Here is a 19852-nt window from a genome sequence, read left to right on the forward strand (position 1 = left end):
GCTCAGTGAATGCTGTGGGACCAGGAGTCCCCAAAATCCCCACACTGCAGTTCCGATCTGGCTTGGGCCTGGAGGCCTCTCCCTGCTCCTGCTGCGGGTGCCCCAGGGCGACTTGTCCTTAAAGCTGCTCCACCCCATCCTGGCCTCCTGGGCTCCGGAGAACAGCCTGCACTGACCCAGCTGAGAAGGCCAAGCTGCCATCAGGCCTGTCCCCTGTGCACCCTGCACCCCATCTCCGGGGCGGTACCCTCGGACCAGGCATGAGAGGGGGTCAAACGATAAGCCCAAAAAGTTGGTGCACAGGTGGTCCTAGACCAGCTCTGGCGCAGGTCTCTCCCTGCCGGCGCCACACACAGGCTAGTGGCTTTAAATCGTTTATTGATTAGTAAAGCTTAAACAGTTTGCATAATATTTTCAGTATGATATCTGGGAAGGATGATTGAAAAAACCCCCAAGAGAAGGCACTAGAGGAGAGCTCAGAGTACGGACTGTGGTGGTAGAAAGTTAGTGAAGCATCGGAGATGAAGCCTGGGGGACCGGGGGGTCCCTGAGCACCAGCCACCGCCGCACGTCCTGGGGGCCTGAGGCCCCTGCCCCGGGAAGCAGACCAAGGGGTCGGAAGGGACTGGGGAAGCCAGGGGGTCCCGGGCCTTGGGGGGTTGGGGCTGCCAGGTTGGGGCTGTCTCACTCGACATTCACCCCCTAGCCCCCAGATAAGCCGCTGAGGGAGGAGGACATCTGAGAAGGTAATCTTTCAGGGTGAGATGACCGGTGACTCGAAGGCAGCAGAGGCCGAGCCACAGCCTGACCCCACATCCTCAGGGGCCACCAGTGGTGCCTTGGGGAGCCGTACTCTGCTCCCCTGGTGGACAGTGCGTACCTTGGGGGTGGCCCTCAGGAGACAGAACCCACACCCCCCAAACCCCACCTCTGAGTGGCCTGTCACCCCCTCTGTCCCAGCCCGGAGTGTGTCTCCACTGGAGGGGCAGGGGGAGGCAAAGCCTGCTCCAGCTTCCAGAGCCCTTCCTGCGGCCGCCGCCGCCTGTGCTGGGGCCGCTCCTGGCAACACCTCCCCAGCAGCTCACCTCTCCTCTCCTTTGGAACACTTCCTCTCCACAGACCAGCACATCCTGGGCCTTTCTCATTCCAATCCCGGCCCCTCGCCCCTTCTCCTCCACGAGGCATCCCCCCCAACGCAGCATCCCCAGCCTGAAGCCCCCTCCGTGCACCTCCCCTCACCCAGGGCCGGGAAAGCGAGGCCAGTGTCACTCCGAAACTGGCCTCTGGAGGCCCAGCCAGGATGGAGAACGACAGTGGTCCGGACCCAGAGCTGGGCCTCAACGCTCCCTAGTCCTGGTTCCAATGAGCCGCCCTCCACTGGCGAGACGGGAGAGAATTCAGTGGGCAAGTAACACAGCGAACAAGAACCCGATACCCGTCTTTCTGAGGAGGAGGGTGAGACCCGTGACGGCCCCAGAAGGCAGGAAAGGACCCGGGCGCTCAGCGGCCACCTCAGCCCCCTCAGCTGTGCCCACCTCCCAGCACAAGCAGGAAGCCCGAGATCATCCCACAGAAGAGAAAGCAGGGAGCAAAGTGTGACTGAACCCAGTAAAGTGACTCAGGTGGGCCACCCCCGCCTCACAAGGGCACCAGCCCTCCCCTCCCTCCACCCCGAGGCCTAGATCCGGGGCTCCCCACCTGGAGCCAAGCCTGCCAGTGTCTTGGGGTGGCCCATGTGCCATGTCCAGCAGGAGCTCAGGGGAGGAGCCTAGAACTCCGTCTGCACCCCTGCGCTGTCCTCGGTGGTGGTGTGGATGGGGGGGCAGCCATCAGGGCTGGATACCTGCTCCCCGGTCTCCTGGTCACTGGGTTTGGGAGGCTCAAGGTCCGCAGCCTTTCCAGGAGGGGGTTGCCGGAGGGGTGAGGCAGGCGGGGACGAGGCCTCAGAGGCTGCCGTGGGTTGGGGGCTCTCCTGAGATAGGGCCCCATTGAGCAGAGGGCCGGCCGGCGGGGGGCTCTCAGCCCGCAGATCCTGGGCCAGCAGGCCCCGGAGCTCGGTGACACTGTCCGGGGACGCAGGTGATAGTGGCTCAGAGCCGGCCTCGAACGGCAGCTCTGCCTCCTCGTCCTGGACCACAGACACCACCTGCTTGGCACGCCGTCGCTTTTCTGAATGAGTGGCTGCTTCTGGGACGCTGGGGCTGCCACTGTCCCCCATGCTGCCACTGTACTCCTCACCCCAGTCGATGGGCACACCCTCGGCCAGCAGGTGCAAGTTGGGGTCGCTGTTGTGCATGACCATGCTGTCCCGGTAGAGGTTGTGCTTCCTCTGCACGGCGGCCTCCTTCACGGCTGCGGAGCCAAAAGGGGCGTCAGGACATTTGGCGTGGGGGCCGCGGCCGCCACCAACCCCCACCATGGTGCCCAAGTAGGACCCCCATCGCCGCCTCTGGCCTCACGATTAGCCCAGGCCTCGGTGCTGGGAACAAGCAGCCCAAGCCACCATTCCTGTCCCTCCTCTGACACTGTCTGTAATGCCAGAGCCCTGAGCTGACACGCAGGACAGCACAGAGAAATGATGCTACCCACCCGGGGCTGCACCGCTACCTAAACCAGCCCCCAGGCCTAAGTCCCGTGGTTTGGGCTGGGTCCAGGACGACCTCTCAGCAGCCATCCGGATCACCACCCCCTCCAGTGGCAGTGAGGCTCCCCACAGCAGCTCCACAGCCGCCCCCCGCCCTACCCTGCAGGATGTCCTTCATGACCGTCTGCAGCACCACCTCCTCGTACGTGTTCTCCACCAGGATGAATCTGGCGAAGTCCTCGAAGATCAGCTCCTGGAACCGGGGAAGCTCCTGCAGGGGTGGGGCGGGCGGTTAGGCCAGCTGGGTGGCAGGAGGGGGCTGTGGCGGGGTGGGGGGTGAGGGGCACGCTCACCGACTTGCACGTGGGCGCCAGCTTCTTGAGCAGGAACGGGATGGTGATCTGCAGTAGCGCCTCCCGAAAGAACCGCTTCCGCACTGAGCTGCTGTCATAGTCGTATTTCTGCCAGGAAAGGGGGGGTCAGGGGGATGGACCCTGAGCCTCGGAATCCTGGCGCAGGCCGGGGGGTCTGTGGTGCCTCCCGCAGGGGCAGCAAGCCTGGTGCCAGCCTGGGGCCTGGGCTCGGGGGCCAGGCCGCTTACCTTCAGCACCCGCTCCAGGATCCGCTGGATCGACTTGCACAGCTCCTCCTTGGTGGGCCCCTTCCCCAGCTCCTGGTGCAGGAGCGTCTCAAAGGTGTACACGGCATTGTCCATTTGCTGCAGGGCACACCGTGGGGCACGTGAGGGCCCTGGAGTGACCCCAGCCCCTCCCTGCATGCCTTGGAGGGGCTCCTTGGCCCATGACCCCTGGTCCGCTAGGGAGGTGCGCAGGCGGCCTGTGGGTGAACCTACGTGTTCACCCCCATCTTCACTCAGTGTCTACTGTGCGCTGGCACAGTGCTGGGCACTGGCAGGTCCCTGCCTTGAGGGAACAGAGGTCCTGGGCCTGCAGGGAGGGGCTTGGGGAGCAAGGAGGGCTTCCTGGAGGAAGGGGTCTCTGAAGGGAGACCGGAAAAAGGAGTCCAGACTAACCAGGTGAAAGGAGGGGCAGGTGTTCCAGCAGCTGGGAGCGCCCGAGAGGCCAGAGCAGGACTGAGCACGGCTGCTGGGGGGGCCCAGGAGGAGGCAGGGCCAGGGCGTAAGGCCACGAAGGGAAGGGCCTCGGCCCAGGAGACGGGGCCCGGGGCAGGGGGACGTCAGCGGGTGCTGGGGCCCACCTCTCGCATGTGGATCTGGGCCCGCTGCTTGAACACGGCTGTGCTGGACACGTCGAAGCGCTGCTGCAGCCCGTCAAGCCGCAGCGGCTCCATCTTCTCGTAGCAGCTCTGCATCTTGAGGGGGTGGTACGCCAGCTGCGACAGCTTCTCCATGTACTGCAGGGGAGCGGGGACCTGAGCCGGGGCCCCCGGAGTGCGGGCAGACCACAGCCTGCCCGGGGCCCCAGGAGTCTGGGCCCAGCCCCCGCAGGGCAAGCTGCGGGGGAGCCCAGGCCCGGAGGGATGAGGACGCGGAGGCCGGAGCACGGTCCGGCAGCCACGGTGCCCGGCGAGAGGCTCTCACGCCTTCTGGGGCACTGTGGGACCTCGGCAAGTCGCTCACCCTCTCGGAGCCTCCGACTCCGCAGCCTCAAACTCGGGACAGTTTCTCAAGATTTCTAAGGTCCTTTCTGGTTCTCAAATTCCGATAGTGTCTGTGGACTCCTCAGTGCGGGGTATGGAAGAGGAGGCCAAAGATTCTGGGATCGGTTCTGTCCCCCCCGGACAGCCACGGGGGGTGTCAGGCAGCCATGTACCCCAAAATGGGGTCTGTGGAACCCTGAGAACTAGGTAACGGAGAGGTAAGAGAGGTGCCGTCTCCACGGTGGGGTACGTGAAATGGTACCCAAGTAATTCTGCTTCCGGTCAGGCTTGCCTCTCCTTCCCCCCCACCCTCGCCCCTCCCCCCTCCGCCTCCCCTCAATTCCTCCTCCCTCCTCCTCTCCCTCCCTCTTCTAAGTCCTTTGAGACTAAAGTAACCAGCCGGGTCGAGGGGGTCCGCGATCCCCCTTGCCTCTGACCGCTGCCCCCCAGTGCCTCACGCCCTCAGCGGCTTGGTCTCCAGCAGACCCTCTGGTGACGGGTCACACCCCGAGTCCCAGCCTGGCGGGGGCAGAGCAGACCCAGGCCCCGAGGGCTGTGGCGTGGGGCAGGGGGCCTGGCCTCACCTCACCCAGCTTGTCCGCGCCGCCCTCGTTGATGACGTTCAGGTTCATGTCGGTGACCTCCTTGAAGAAGACGTCCCGCACTTCGGTGAAGCCCTGGCTGGTGGGCACCATGAGGGCCTCCAGGATGGACGGGATGTAGGGCTGGACGTGGTTCCGGACGCACACCTCTGCCTTGGGGAGGATGAAGGCTGCGCCCAGCGGGAGCCGCGTGAGCGGTGGCTCCGGGAGCCCAGAGACTCGCGGTCGTATTAGCTTTTTTTTTTTTTTTTTTTAATTTATTTAACAGACAGAGATCACAAGTAGGCAGAGAGGCAGGCGGGGGGGGGGGGAAGCAGGCTCCCTGCTCAGCAGAGAGCCCGATGTGGGGCTCGATCCCAGGACCCTGGGACCATGACCCGAGCCGAAGGCAGAGGCTCAACCCACTGAGCCACCCAGGCGCCCCTCGTATTAGCTTTTAAAGAAAACCACTTGTGGGGCGCCTGGCTGGCTCAGTCCTTAAGCGTCTGCCTTTCGCTCAGGTCATGATCTCGGGGTCCTGGGATTGAGCCCCGTGTCAGGGTCCCTGCTTGGCGAGAAGTCTGCTTCTCCCTCTCCCACTCCCCTTGCTTGTGTTCTCTCTGTGTCAAATAAATAAATAAAATCTTAAAAAAAAAAAAGAAAGCAAGCCACTTGTGACACCAGCAAACTGAATGACTCACAGATCCACGTGTCAAAGAGAACGAGGGATTCTAAGATCGGCCCCCGATATTTCCCAAAGTCTGAGGGCAAGGAACCACGAAAGGGGCTCGCCCAAAGGTGTCAGCATTGTTCTGCTTCACTTGAAGTGGAAAGAAGCGCATCTCTAGGGGTGTTGTTGCTTTGTTTAACGAAACAAAACACACCCTGGTAGACTCCGAGAGCCTCTGGGTTTTGCACATGCTGAGACAGCCCCTGCTCTGTGCAGCCACGTACAAGGCCATGGGCCCCTGGGCACGACCAGCTCCAGGGCACTCGGACCCACCCAGGGTGCTCTGAGGTCTGTCCCACTCCTCTGCCCAGCTAATGTTTGTTGCAACAGACAGACATGAGCTCTCCGAGGTCTACGCAGCACAGTGAGGACAGAAGGGGCTCAGGCAACTGACATGTCCGGAAACTGCACGCGGTCAGCGTGTGGGGCAGGGGACAGGGGGCCGGGAACAAAAGGGAATGTGTGCAGACCCTGAAAAGCGAGCCCTGATCCGAGTGCATCATCACTAAACGGATGCCTACAAAGCCACAGTCAAGTCCATGACCAACTAAAGCTGAGTGACAAACTGGAACTTCCTTAACAAGACAGACAGACATCTTCAAGGTCTGGATTTGCAAAAATAGCCACCAAACAACACCCAGAAGTTGGAAGAACAAAACCTCGGGTTGGTTTTCATTTTTTTAAATGACCAAACGAATCAAGTCACTTGTACATGGGTCCACGGCACAGATGGGAGGGCCGCCTGGGCCCCCGAGCACAATAGCTAGCCTGCCTACCTCTGATCTTGCTGGCCAGGTGCTCCTTGGAGGTGATGATCTGGTCCATGTCCGTGCGGATGGTGGCCTCCATGGCCGGCCGGGCCAGCTGCAGCTTGGCCAGCACCGCCTCGAAACGTGCCTTGGCCTGCTCGTATACCATGCGGTACACAGCGTCGGAGATCTGTGGGCGGAGCCACTGCGTCAGAGCCAGAGCCAGGGTGCTGGGCGGGCACAGCCCCCCGTCTCCGAGCCCACACGCACCCACCTGGATCCACTGGCGCTGTCGCTCCTGTGGTTTCCCCTTCAGCCGCGGGGCGAGCTCTGCCTTCAGCTCAGGGCCCAGCTCCTCCATCACCAGGTTGCTCAGGATCTAGGACCAGGAGGCACAGGCCAGAGCTTAGAGCATGTCCAGCTGGCAGGTTCCTCTCCAAGTTCTCCTCAAGCCCCACCTCCCCTGGGCCTGGCCTTGGCTCCATGTCTCCACTGCCCTCTCTCCTGAGCATCATTTACCCCAGATCCCAGTTCATCTGCTCGAGGGACCTGCAGGATTCTGCAGGATCCCACCCAGGGCCTTTGCACCTGCTGCCTCCCTGTCTGGAACATGATCCCTCCCCCCCCCCCCAATTGCACATAGTAGTACGTATGTTTATTTGTCAAATGTCTGTTTCTCCTGCTAGAGAGAGAATAAGGGCGCAGGCCATGTCCCTCTTATTCACAGAAGCACCCCAGCCCCTGGGTCAGGAGAGATAACAGTAAATGACTGAATAAAGAATCTCCACTTGTCCAAAATGATCTTATTGTCTCCTTACAAACCGGGAGCACCAGAGTCCAAAGTCTCTGTGCCTGGTACCACGCTCCGGCCCGGGGTGAACCCCACGGTCCCCTCAGCAATCCCCTCAGTCTCACCTGCACCTCATTCCCACACAGCATCTCCCAGGTGCCGTACAGCTCCTTCGACTGGCGGTACATGCGGATGGCATCCGTGAATGCGGGGCCCTCTACCTTCGAGTTCTCCGGAATCCCTGCTCCAGACAGGGAGGGAGAGGGGAGGTCAGTGGGATGGCCCAGTGGCCTTCACCGAGACCGACTGGCCGGCGGCCTGAACGCCCGCTCCCTCCCCCAAGTGTGCAGACACAGGTACATCCCTCCTGCAGCCCCACTGCCTTCACCGCGATGGTGGCGGTCATGTCTGCAGTGACAGTGACAGCGGTAACAGCCCTCCACCAACAGCAGCGCAGCACTCTCCTTCGTATGCAACTTCCCTTCTCAAATCTTCCCAACTACCCCAAACTGTCCTCAACCTTACTTGACAGATCAACGCAGGCTGCAAGGTCAGGCTGCTGGCTGGAGGTCCCGGGGCAGTGAGTGGCAGAGCTGGGTCCCAAGGTCACCCCACCCCTGCCGGGAGATGTGGCCAGCATAGCAGAGAGCGGGCCAGAGGAACCCCGAGGTCCTCATTCCAGTCCCGCTCCCTCCCCTTACTGTCCACATTGGGGCCTGCAAACTTTCCCTGCAAAGGGCCAGCCAGTAAATATTTTCAGCTTTGCAGACCAGATGATCTCTGTTGCAACCACTCCGCTCTGCCACGGCGGCATCAAAGCAGCCACAGACAATCTGGAAACCAACGAGCCGGTAAAACTTGATTTGCAAAAGTAGGCAATGGGCCAAATTCTGGGCCGTGCACTGCGTAGCTTGCCAAGTCTTCCTCCAGATCCCTGAACCCTAAGGGCCTCAGTTTTCTCTTCCTAGCAGTGGGAACAACGACCCGGCCTGGTCTCCCACATCCACCGTGAGGCTCCAGCCATGGGGACGCGCTGGGAACTGGTCACGCGGGGGCCCCAGAGTGGAACCCACCTCCACACCGTGTCACCCTTTACTACGCCTAGCAGGGACGGGGTGCTGTCGCTGTCCGTGGGCGGGCTGGGTCACTCTCATTCACCACGGCATCCCGGTCCCACTACAACACACCAGTCCCAGACTCGTGCTACTGGTAGGACTGGCAGCAGCCCGTAGGAGCTCGCCCTCCTTCCGCGTGCCAGCGAGGGGGGTCAGGGAACGAGGCACGGGCCCCCCAAAACAGCTGCTGGGGAAGGCAAGCAGGAGGAAGTTGCAAAATCGGACTCGGGGAAGAATATGGTTAACACGCGGAGCCAGGCAGCGGGGCAGCCACACTGGCCCGCTGCCCCCAACCGCTGTGTCCCTGGAGCCCAGGAAGGGGAAAGGGCAGTCTGGGCCTCCAAAACCCCGGCTCCCCACGGCTCTGACTACAGGCTGAGTCACCCCCGCAGAGAAAAAGCCCCTCTGGGCATGGGGACAACCCCCTCACCTCCAGCTGAGCACAGGAGTCACTGCCTGTCAGTGCCGGAAGGGGGCTCAGCGGTGGGAAACGGGGCTCCCTGGATGGGGTGGGGGTGGGGGTCTCTCCCCTGCCTTTCAGGGACTGAGATCAGGCAGAGTGACTGGAGCAGGGCAGGGGTGCTCCAGCGGGGCTGCCCATCGGGCCAGGGAGGAAGGAGGAGCACGGCCTCCCAGAGGCCAGGTTTTGCCTAGAAAATGTGGGCTGTGCTGTACGTGGGCCCTCGCTCACCCCAGGGCATTTGCGGTCTACAGACAACAAGCAGAGGCGTGGGGGGGGGGGTAGGGAGTTGGGCTGGGGGGCGGGAGCACTAGGAAAGAGGCTACAACATCCCAGGCCTGGGCTCTCAGACCCTCAGGACATCTCTACTCCACAGCTGGGCTGCTGAGTCTCATAGGAGAGAAGGTCCCCTTCCTGAGCTCTTCCCCTGGTTGTCAGGGGTGTCCCTGGTGTCCCTCCAGATTCCTAGGTTAGAGACCTAAGCCCTAGTATTTCAGAAGGTGACTATATTTGGACGTTGGGCCTTTAACGAAGTAATTTAGGTAAAATGAGGTCATTAGGATGGGTCCCCATCCAAGAGGACTACGTCCTTGAAAGAAGGGAATCTGGATGCAAAATGGGCACAAGGAGAGGGTGCTGCGTGATTAGACAGCCGCCTGCAAGTCAAGGAGACAGGCCTCAAAAGGAAACTAACCCACTGACACCTTGATCTTGGACTTCTATCCTCCACAGTGTGTAAGCCATCCGGGCTCTGGCGGCCCAAGCAGACCCAGACGCCAGGCCCAGCCTGAGACCTCACACACATTCCCTCATCTCCGCCTCAAACAGCCCTGTTTGACGGCTGTTCTCAGTCCCACTTCTCCCGACGGAGGAGACTGGCTCAGAGATGCCGCGTTACTGGTTGGAGGACACACAGCTAGGGAATGGCAGCCGGAGGGCTCCAACACGGGACTGGCGGACTCCAGCCAAACCCGGGGACTTCCTGCCCGCGGGGTCATCAGGGTCAGACTGAGAAAGGAAACTGCATTCCTCAGTCCCAAGCAGCAGATTAAGGGGGATGGCAGTCAGACAGGAAGAGGCCTCGACCTCTGCAGCCCGGGCCCACCCTGCGGGCTCAGCTCCGTGCCCCAGCTGCCTCCTGCCACCCCCAGCTGCTCCAGGAATGCAGGATGTAAGGGGGGCCTTGGGCCGAGCTGGCGTGCCCCCAGCTCGGCCTCCTCCCCCTACACCCCCTCCCACTTCCTGGCAGCCCCCGGAGTGAGCAATTCCAGGCCCAGCCTCTAAGCTAGAGGAAACAGGGAACTTTCCCACAGTCCTCGGGTAGAAGGAAACTCCTCTAAACCCCGCCCAGCACAGGCCGCCCCTTCTTTCCCCGCCCCTCCTGGCCACAGCACCCGCACCCACGCCCGCACCCACCCACGGGGCTCTCCTCAGCCTCCCAGGTGAGTTCCCAGCTGTGCCAGGCACGGGGCCAAGAGCTCTCCCCAAACCAGCCCATTCAGTCGGCCCGGCAATCCCACCAAGCTCAAGCTTGTCATCCTTGCATTGTGCGCAAGGGGAACCCACCCCGGACCTGGGGGAGACCCGCCAGCTCAGCCAGGAGCCCGGGAAACCTGGGACGGGGCTGGGGCGGGGAGGGAGGAATTTGGGAGGAGCGGGGCGGGGGCCCAGACCCGGCAGCCAGAACCCAGAGGGCCTCCGCCCAGCCCTGGCCCCAAAGCCCCAGGGGATCTGGGAACAGGAGGCCTTTTGTGGGTGGCAGGGCCTGGTCCAGGTGACAGGGGCGGCCCAGCTGAAGACCCGGTTCCTCCCACATGATTCCAGTCAGAAGGCGGCTCTACAGAACAGGGAGGATGGGCGGGCGGGCCGAGTCCCCGCGGCAGCCGGGCCTCCAGTCGTGGGTGCCCATGCGGTCCGCCCCCCCAGCACGGGAGACATGCTGGGCAGGGAGGGTGGGGGTGGTGGCCTTCTCCTGCCTGCCCCAGGCCGGGTCACCAGGAAGGAGGGTCAAGTTTCAGCCCAGGCTGTTCCTTCCCTGAGGACACAAAGACCCTCAGTGCTCCACTGTCCCCATTTTTGATCAAACTCCTTACGGCCCTGCAGGGCCCTCCGGACCAGACCCCAGAGCCCCCCAGAGTGTTGGGTCACCCTCAGCAGGGCTTCATGCAACTCCTCTAAACTGTCCCCGCCTCTGAGCTGCCCTCCAGACTCAAGGCTAGAGAGCTCCTCCCCCGACTCGAGGACCATTCATCCTTCCGGTCTCAGCGGAACCCTCAGCTCCTCAGCTGGCCCCACTGTCTGCACACACAGGGTCAGCACCCACCCCCCAACACACACCCTCTAGGCTCCCGGGGCGGTGCCCACCCAGCACTGGGCACAGCTGCTCCTCCTGCTTAACGTCTGCCACCCCCACAGGGCTGCCGGCCACACAGGGGCAGGACCCCAGTCTGGCTCCCTGGGTGCAGCCTCCGCCTGACACTGAAGATGTCCACTGAATGAATGAGCAAGCAGAAAGAGACCCCATAACTTTACAGAAGAGAACGCTAAGAAAGGCCATGAACTCCCAGGCTACCCTACAGGTCAGGGTGAGACAACGAAGGATACAATCAAAATTAAGTCTTAGGGCGCCTGGCCGGCTCAGTCAGCGCGGCATGCAACTCCTGATCTTGGCATTGTGGGTTTGAGACCCACACTGGGGGGTAGATATTGCTTAAAATATTTTTTTAAAAAATTAAACAGGGCGCTGGGTGGCTCAGTTGGTTAAGCATCTGCCTTTGGCACAGGTCAAGATCCTGGGGTCCTGGAATCGAGCCCCACATCAGGCTCCCTGATCTTCGGGAAGCCTGATTCTCCCTCTCCCACTCCCCCTGCTTGTGTTCCCCCTCTTGCTGTCTGTCAAATAAACAAATAAAATCTTTTTTTAAAAAAAAGAAACTAAACAAGTGAATAAATAAAAGTCATTACACCCAGCATCGAGTGGACTCTCACCATGAATCCGTACAAACACACTAAGACCCGGGAGGGATTCTTATCCCGTCTCATACAGGCTCAGAGAGGTAAGCTGGTCTCCTCCTAAAGTCATGTTGCTAGGAAGGGGCAGCATCGGGACTGTGATTCTGGGCCCCAGGGCCCAAGGGCTCAACAACCAGACCCCCTCTAAGAACAATTTCTCAAATTATCTCCGAGCCCCACAGAACTGTTTTCTTCAAGGAAGAGAGCACCTGGGTGGCTCAGTGGGTTAAGCCTCTGCCTTCGGCTCAGGTCATGATCTCGGGGTCCTGGGATCGAGTCCCACATCGGGCTCTCTGCTCAGCGGTGAGCCTGCTTCACCCTCTCTCTGCCTGCCTCTATGCCTACTTGTGATCTCTCTCTCTCTCTGTCAAATAAATAAATAAAATCTTAAAAAAAAAAAAAAAGGCAACATCGCAGAGGCTTCCTAATGACCCCAGCAGGAAACGGAGAACAGCTCCTAGAGCAGGGTTGCCACACCATACTCAGCCACTAGGTGTCGCCACTCAGCGCATACCCCAGGCCACCGCCACCGCCACCGCCGCTACCATCACCACTACCACAGCCACAACCACCACCACCGAGGGGGGGGGCTCACCATTGTTGCAGTGCCGGATGCAGTCCTGCAGGACCGCCTGCCACTTGTCCTGCTCGGCTTCCGTCATCATGCAGAAGTAGTAGTGCCGGGCAGAAGGGTGCCAGAGGATGAGCGGGAACTGCGTGGGGCACTTGAGGATGGGGGCTGTGCCCGATTTTGACGAGGTCCCTGCCGAGACAACACCGGCTGAGCCGCTGCCCCTGCAGTTTCTGGGGTGGTGCTTGGGGCAGGTAGGGGGGGACGACAGGCAACAGGGCAACGGATCCCCAGGCCCAGCTCCCAGAAGCTGGCTGAAGCCCGGAGAGGGCTGGCCTGTTCTGGGCTGAGCAGCAAGTCAGTAGGGAAACAGCATGCTTCTCCGCCACTGCAGCCCAGCTAAAGAGACCTCAGAGTCCCCAGGCATGTTCAGACCCGTTTCTCTTCTCGGAGCTGGCATTGCACCTGGGGAAGGGCTCGCCAGCTCCTGCCTACAGCACAGGCAGCAAGGGTCAGAGAGGCCTCAGGCTCAGAGGCGGAGCACTACCTTCTTGGGTTTCCCTTCAAATTTCAGCTGTGGAGGCCAAAGAGTAGCTTAAATGTCCCAGGGGGAGGGAGGGTTGGGGGGCAGGGGACAGAAAATAAATAAAAGGAGATTTTTCTCTATTTCTTCCCCATGGATATTTGAGATCCAGAGAGATAAGCGGTCCCGGGACTAGGACCTCGCCCCAGTTGATAACACAATGACAGCTCTTCTTCTAGGCCTGGCTCTGCATCCCTTTGTGGGGCCTGGGGGCACACAACACTGCGCAGGGTCTACACAACACCCCAAGGTCAGTCCTCCCACTGCCAAGTTGCCCAAGAAGACATAACAAAAACAAAGCCAGCCTTGGGGCTGGAATTCAGGAATGCTGGGCTTTCGCAGAGCCCTCAAGGGCACAGGGCCCTCGACCCCTAAGCCCTGTCGGGAGGGTGGGACACAAGCTGCCCCCCAGATCGGAGGCTCCCCCACCCCCGGGTTTCCCTGAGGTCACCTGGGAGGCAGATGTGCTCCCGTAAGGCTTCTGGGAGGCCCCGACCAGGTGGAATGGAAACGGAATACCTAGGACTCCTCAGCAATGCAGTACTGACTCCAGTGTAGAGAGTCATCAGGGTCATCTGCTCCAGAGATCTCACAAGGCCTCAGGGAGGTGGGAAGGGCGGAGAGCAGGACCCCCACAGCATAGCTGTGACTGTAAGGCTCAGGAAGCCCGCACAGGCACGCAGCAGGGAGCCAACACCAGCCCAGGCCCAGTTCACTGGGTGGCCTCAGGCAAACCCCCTCTCGGCCTCCCCTCTGAGGGCACGTGCCATCCCTCAAGGCCTGGCCACTCTCTCTGCAAACGTGGAGCCTGGAGCTCTGTGATCAGGGCTGCCCTCTCCCCCGGCCACCTCCTGGGCTCAAGCAGGGCATCTCAGCCTGAGACGGGGTGCGGGGGCTCCTTTACCTGGTAAGGAGTTGCCAACAAGCTCCAGGTACTGGTCCAGGGAGGTGAGGATTTTGTAGCCGGCACTGTTGATGATAGCTCGGGGTGGGACCTGCCGCTCGTAGGCCTGAGGAAGGGACAAGAGAGATGGCCGCTGGGAGTTACAGAGTGGCCAAACCTAAGCCCCATGTTCCACTCGGGCTCCAGGGCCCTCTCAGTGTGACCTGCCTGATGCAGGGGGGAGGAGGGGAAGGGAGAGGGGGAGGGGGAGAGAGGAAAGAGGAGAAACCTACCCACCCGGTGATTTGAGACGACCTGGTGTAATGACCTGCGTCCCAGCTCCACTGAACACTGACTGAGTGACATGGACACTAGGCTCCTTTGCCTCCTATGCTTTTGTCTCCTCATCTACTAAACCAGGGCGATGACAGCTCCCACCCCACGGGCCGAGTGAGGACAGCGTGAAATGATCGGTATAACATGACTGGCTCCCCGCCTCTCAGCCAGCCGCGGTGAGCATTCCCAGCACTCCCGCCCCTGTTAGCAGCAGCCCCCACCAGCAGAGTGTGAGTGTTTACTACACACCAGGCACCGTGCTAAGGGCTCGGCACTGCTTCCTTCCACAAAATCTTCACCATCCAGTGGTGGGGTAACATCGTCAGCCACAAGCTCACAACAGCCCGTGCTCAACCAACTAAGGATGTGACCTGGTCTGTGCGCTTCCTGGCTCCAGAGTCTTTGACTATTACCCTGCATTGTCCAGCAGATTCCTAGGTTCTGAGCCCCCCACAAATCTGCTTTGGATGAGAATTAGGTCTGGACATTGCTTTCTTACACCCAAGAGGGTCTTTGTCATAGTGGCTTGTACAGCAGGGCTGCCATGCTGCCTCTGGCCACTAGGTGTCACTACCCAACACATTTTTTCAGAACGGCTCAGACCCTTCAGGGCACTGATTTGCAAAGTGTGGTCCTAGGTCCCGAGCACCACCAGCATCACCTGAGAATTTGTTAGAAGTACAAACTAGCAGCCCTGCTCAGACCTCCATCAAACTGGGTAGGCCCTGCTTGTGCCATACACCCTCCAGGTGGCACCAGCTTGAGGACCCTTGCCAGGGGCCATCAGTCTGCTCCCGACCCTGTTTCTGTTTCTTTAACCCTGATTTTCCTTGAACAGAGGACACTCAGGCCTGTCCTTGGCTACTCTGGAGAAATGTCTGGGAGAAGAAATTGGGTCTGTGGCTCAGCCAGAGGAGATTCCCCAAAGGCCCAGGGCAAAGATAAGGAATAATGGGCAGGATACTTCCCCATCAGGCAGCAGAGGGCCATGGGGGGCGGGAGGAGGCGGAGGAATCAGGAAGGAAAAAGATGGGATCACCACCCTGGGGTAAGAGGGGGAAGGGAACAGCCAGACTCCTGTGTCAGCAGTCGGCTGTGACCATGGAAGAGCAAGAATGGGAGCGGCTGGAGAGCTGCAGGAAGCCCAGCCAGGAAGGAGGCTGGGAGGGGTGGGGGGTGGAGGGGAGAAGCTCCGGCCCTGGCACTGGAGGGACTGGACAAGAATCCGAGGTGGGTAGGGACTAGTGGCAAGTTGCTTCCAGGGGGAGGCAAAGTGAAAGGGGAGCCCCAGCGCCGGGCTGTCTAGAAGAAGCCAGCAGAACAAGCAGGCTGGGCATGTGGGCTGTGGAGAAGGAGCAGAGCAGGGGTGCGGTTGGCCGGGGTGGGGGGTGGGGGGTGGGGGCTCACCACTTTGTTCTCGTAGAGCACCAGCCCATAGTTGTGAGGCACGAGACTGAAGCGGTTCCTCCACTTCTTGTTGTCCTCCTGGTACTGGAAGAGGTTCCCCGAGAAGATGATGCGCTCATCCAACGGCACCTGCGGGTGGGGTGGGGTGCGGAGTGAGGCCCAGCCCAGTTGGCCAGTGGGGCTCCCCCAAGAAGGGGGGGGCACTGCTGAGCACATTCCTCATCCCGATCTCCCCGAGTCCTCCTCTGAGGCAGGGCTGCATCTTAGCCACGTGGCTGACGAGCAGAGTGAGGCTCAGGGCAAAGGGGCTTCCCCAAGGTCCAGCCAGAGCCACAGTGATGCCAGGACTCAAACCCGGGCCAGGCACCAGCATTCGGGGCCCAGCCAGGACCAAGGTCTCCCACTCTATCCTGGCCCTAGAACCTTGAGGCGGGTCTCTGGAGCCCACGGCAGGCTGCTTCCTCATTCACCCACCACAGCAGCGCAGCGGCACTAGCCCGACGGGAAAGGCCCACAGGCCAGTACAGTAAAGGCTCCGGTGCCTGCTAAAGTCTCCTTCCTGCTCTCAGCCTCAGTTTCCCCTCACAGTACCAAAAACTTGACCAAGGTGGCTGTGGAGAGCCTCCCTGGCTCTGACAGCTAATAAGATGAGCTCCGTGAATTCAGGTGGGGTTGGAGGGGACCGGAGTTTGGAGGGTTCAATGTTGGACCAGCATCCTGGCAGACCCGATGACCAATGTGGGCGGCAGAAACGCCCAGACCTTCCTTGCGAAGCCCTAGCTTGGACTCCCCCTCTGACTCCGTGTGATTTCGGGCCTGTCACATCAGCTGTCTGAGCCCCGGTGTCCTCATCTGTGACATGAGGACGGGGACAGCAGTGATTTCAGCCCAGGGTCTCGCGGAGTCCGTGAGATGCCGTGTGCAGGATCGCACACATCTGACAGGCGGTCTGCTCGGCTCACGACAGACCCAGCCCCCGTGACCGTGCTGGGACTCCCGAGACTGTCAGTCTGCGGACTCCACAAGCTGCCTTACTTGGGGAGGAGGGGTGGCCGTGCCTGAGAGCTGAGAACGTGTTTCCTGAGAAAACCCTCGCCGGGAAGTTTCAGGAAAGGGAGATACAGAGGCCACAGGGGGCAGGCTGACTCCTGGATGGACGGAGTTTCAATAGGTTCTAGCAGTTCTCCAATAAATATGGAACCTCTTGCAAAAATAAACATGCATCCTATTAATAACGGCAGAAAGTATTAATATGAACAGTGCCTGACCCTCCCCAGCTTCCCCGCTCTGCTTCTGCCCCTGTAGCTGGAGCCTTGGAGCCTCCCGCCCCCAAGGCGTGTGTCTTCACAGGGCCCCCCCTCCCCAGCAACCTCCCCACTACTCTTCAAGGGGAAATGCCAAAACACTCTTGGAAAAACGAGGGCCCATTGTACTCAAACAATAGTACCCCACGACTGCTTCCTACCCGGGGATAAAAATATTTACAGGAAAAGAAAATGGTCCCCCCACCACCCCTCCCCACACGCCACCCCACCGCATACAAGTGGGCTCTGCCCAGCCACCAAGCTCTCCTCAGTGGGCTATATTTAGACAGGGGCCTCCTCTCAAACCCAGCTCTCAAATCCCAATCTTTTCTGGAAAGAAAGAGCAGACAGCTCTCCTGACACCCTGGTGAGACCCCTCGCTCCCCCCCCCCAGGGGCCCCCCACCACCCCCTTTGGTCCTCCTCCCAGCTCAGGGCAGGATCCCAGCCTCAGGGGCAGCCCAGCCCCACCACCCCACCACAGTCCACCCCCAGATCCAGCGGCAGCCCGTAATGGGCGGTTGCTTGCGGGTTCGGGTTTTATTTTTAAGACTTTCAAATGGCGGAGTCCTGTTTCCATTGGAAGGCCTGCAGGAAATGAAACGGAACCTGCCAGTCCAGGCAAAATATTTTGGACGCTGCCAAGTTCTCCAGCGCCGCGCTGGGGATCTTCGGGGGGTGGGGGGGAGCGAATGGCGACCCCGGTTCCCACGGCCCGGATTCTAGCCCCAGCCCCACCGCCCACGCCGCAGGAGTCTGGACAAGCAGCTCCGCCTCTCTGAGCCTCCGCGTTCACATCGCGTTCACATCGCGGGTGTGGACAGAAGTAGAATCCCTCAGGGCGATGCCCCGCCTGCTAGATGAGTGGTACCCACACAGCCCAGCTGCTATTTTTAACAGGATTTCTGGGTTTTTACTATTACTATTACTATTGCTACTCTATTATCATTTCTAATACAAATAATTGACATTATGATGACAATTAACATTCGTATTTCTATTATGATATTATCCTGATTTATCACAATGGCCAGTTTCCTAAGGGGCAAAACGGGACCAAATATCCCTGCTTTTGGGGGGTTGGGGGTGATTTCCTTTTACTCCTCTTACTGACACGTCACTGTGGCTTTCCTACAATGGGCACTAAAGCGTTCCTACAGACGTCCCTCCCATGGTGACTCTCCAGCCTCGCGCCATCAGACATCACCACTCACTCGGGTCACTGGGGCCCTGGCTGTCTGGGACACCACACAAGAGGGCATGTGCCAGACAGCCAGTGCGGGCCACACCTCTGGGCACCACTTCAGCTCTCTGTTGCCACAGGATGGGGAGGGGGCCACGACACCAAGGGACCAGACATAAAGGGTCCGGTGATGCTCCGAGGCTCAGGCGCGCAGCCCCGGCCTGCCCTCCACCCCCCACCCCCGTAGGAATCGAACCTGGCTCGCATCCTGCCTCCACCCCGCTGGGCGACCCACTGAAAGGCCCAGCTCTACCCGCCGCTCTCACAGCCTGATGGTCTCTCTTCCTGGTAGGTGCTCAGCGGAGACGACCACCTCCCAAGAGGCTCTGGCGGGACCGCCACCCCGCCCCAGGCTGAGCTCACTCTGTCCTCTCCTTTGTGGCACCAGTTTACTGTCTCCGAGTGTCTGTGGGACCAGCGCGGCCTCTGCGCCTGCCTGGCTCCGTGTGTGTGGTCCTGACTATGGGCCCACCTGTCTCTCCTCGGGTGATGCCTCCAGCTGTCCCTCCCACTGCGAAGACACCAAAGGGTAACACGTGCCAAGAGCCAGCTCCAGCCCCTTTGGTCTCAGGATAACAGGACACATTTTCCACCACTTGGGTTTGGGGGAGGGTGAGGACAAGAAGGAAAGAGCCCCAACCCTCCCAAGTCTGGGGCCCTCGGAGGCTCTTCTGCAGTAACACCTCTGCAACCCCCAGACTGGTCCGCATAATCTGAACCCCACCCGGAGGCCCCAGGACATCCCCACCCCGTCCCTAGGCTGCTCTCCCACCTCTGGCCCATGAAGGCGGTTCTGGGTGTCCATTCACATGCAGAGAAACTGAGGCTCGGGAAGGCGAGGTGGCGGGCTGGAGGTTACCCAGCAAGTCGGGACTTGCGTCTTACTAACCCCCTGCTCCCCTCATTCTCTCGGGAGTCGTCTCCACAGCCCCCCGCAGGAGGTGCCCACCTGTCAGGTCAGGAGAACGAGCCCTGAGGGTCGACTCAATTGCCCAAGCCAGCAGCTACCAAGAAGCTCTGGGCCGGGACGCCTGAGCTTTCCTCCCGCAGACCACGGCGCTCCAGCTTCCTTCCTTCCCCTACAGTCCTTCCCCTGCCCCGGAAGCCCGAAAACAGGCTGACCCGGGCCTCTGGGAGGAAGCCCACAGGACTGGGTGGGGAGGTGCGACGAGGTGGCCCAGGGCAGCTTTGGAGCCCACCAAGCACGGAATTCGGCCACAAAGGACCAGAGCGGCCGCACCGGGCTGGCCTGGCTGACCTGGTTTGGAGCCTGGTAAGGGACGGGCTCAGCCGGTCCAATCCCCCAGAGGGAAGCCGGTGGGCGGATTCTCTGTCCCGGGGCCACCAGCAAGTAGCCTCCAGGCTGCTGCTGGGCCACTCCAGGGCAGGCTACCTGCAGAAGAGGTGGGACGGGCACCCTTCCTCCGTGTCCCCCTCCCCTCTGCCACCCCTGGCTGTACGGGCGGGGGTGAGGGGGGACAGAAGGTGAAGGTCACTGAACAGGTGTGCCCTGGATCGTCCCTGGGCTGACTCAGAGCCCCCCGTACCACCCCAGAGGAGCAAGGGTTTGGGGAAGCACCGACCCCAGGTCCCACGGCCCAGAGGCTCACCCCACAGGCTCAGGCCAGGGGCCGCTGGCTTCCAGCCCGGCACTCGTGACCGGCGCGTTCCAATGTTCCCTCACCTCCTCTCCACCAGTCCCGCCCGGGGCCCCACTCGGAGGCCAGTCTCTGCCGGGCCCCTTCCCAGGAAGCTTTGGGTGCCTCCTTCAGTCTGTGCTGACCCGTGGGCAGCAATCACACAGCTTCCAGTCCCACAACAAATATTTACTGGGCAAACACAATCCTGCTAATGACAGGCTAATGACAGGCTAATGACACGGCCG

General features: G+C 60.8%; 1 protein-coding gene across 1 annotated transcript in view; it reads right to left on the bottom strand.

The window, feature by feature from the left end:
* Positions 1 to 361: 361 nt before the first annotated feature.
* Positions 362 to 19852, bottom strand: part of NIBAN2 (niban apoptosis regulator 2) — a 51604-nt gene continuing 32113 nt past the window's right edge. Inside the window, exons 3-14 of the mRNA XM_004757265.2 lie at positions 15422 to 15550; positions 13700 to 13805; positions 12237 to 12404; positions 7180 to 7295; positions 6539 to 6643; positions 6292 to 6454; positions 4789 to 4976; positions 3803 to 3958; positions 3186 to 3302; positions 2938 to 3045; positions 2744 to 2855; positions 362 to 2352 (exon numbers count right to left, since the gene is read on the bottom strand). Of these exons, the coding sequence (XP_004757322.2) occupies positions 1769 to 2352; positions 2744 to 2855; positions 2938 to 3045; positions 3186 to 3302; positions 3803 to 3958; positions 4789 to 4976; positions 6292 to 6454; positions 6539 to 6643; positions 7180 to 7295; positions 12237 to 12404; positions 13700 to 13805; positions 15422 to 15550 (2052 nt within the window). The 3' untranslated portion in view covers positions 362 to 1768. The remainder of the gene's footprint in view (positions 2353 to 2743; positions 2856 to 2937; positions 3046 to 3185; positions 3303 to 3802; positions 3959 to 4788; positions 4977 to 6291; positions 6455 to 6538; positions 6644 to 7179; positions 7296 to 12236; positions 12405 to 13699; positions 13806 to 15421; positions 15551 to 19852) is intronic.

The sequence above is a fragment of the Mustela putorius genome, unplaced genomic scaffold, assembly GCF_011764305.1.
Source record: "Mustela putorius furo isolate JIRA1106 unplaced genomic scaffold, ASM1176430v1.1 tig00000596_pilon_pilon_pilon, whole genome shotgun sequence".
In the NCBI taxonomy this organism is placed as follows: domain Eukaryota; kingdom Metazoa; phylum Chordata; class Mammalia; order Carnivora; family Mustelidae; genus Mustela; species Mustela putorius.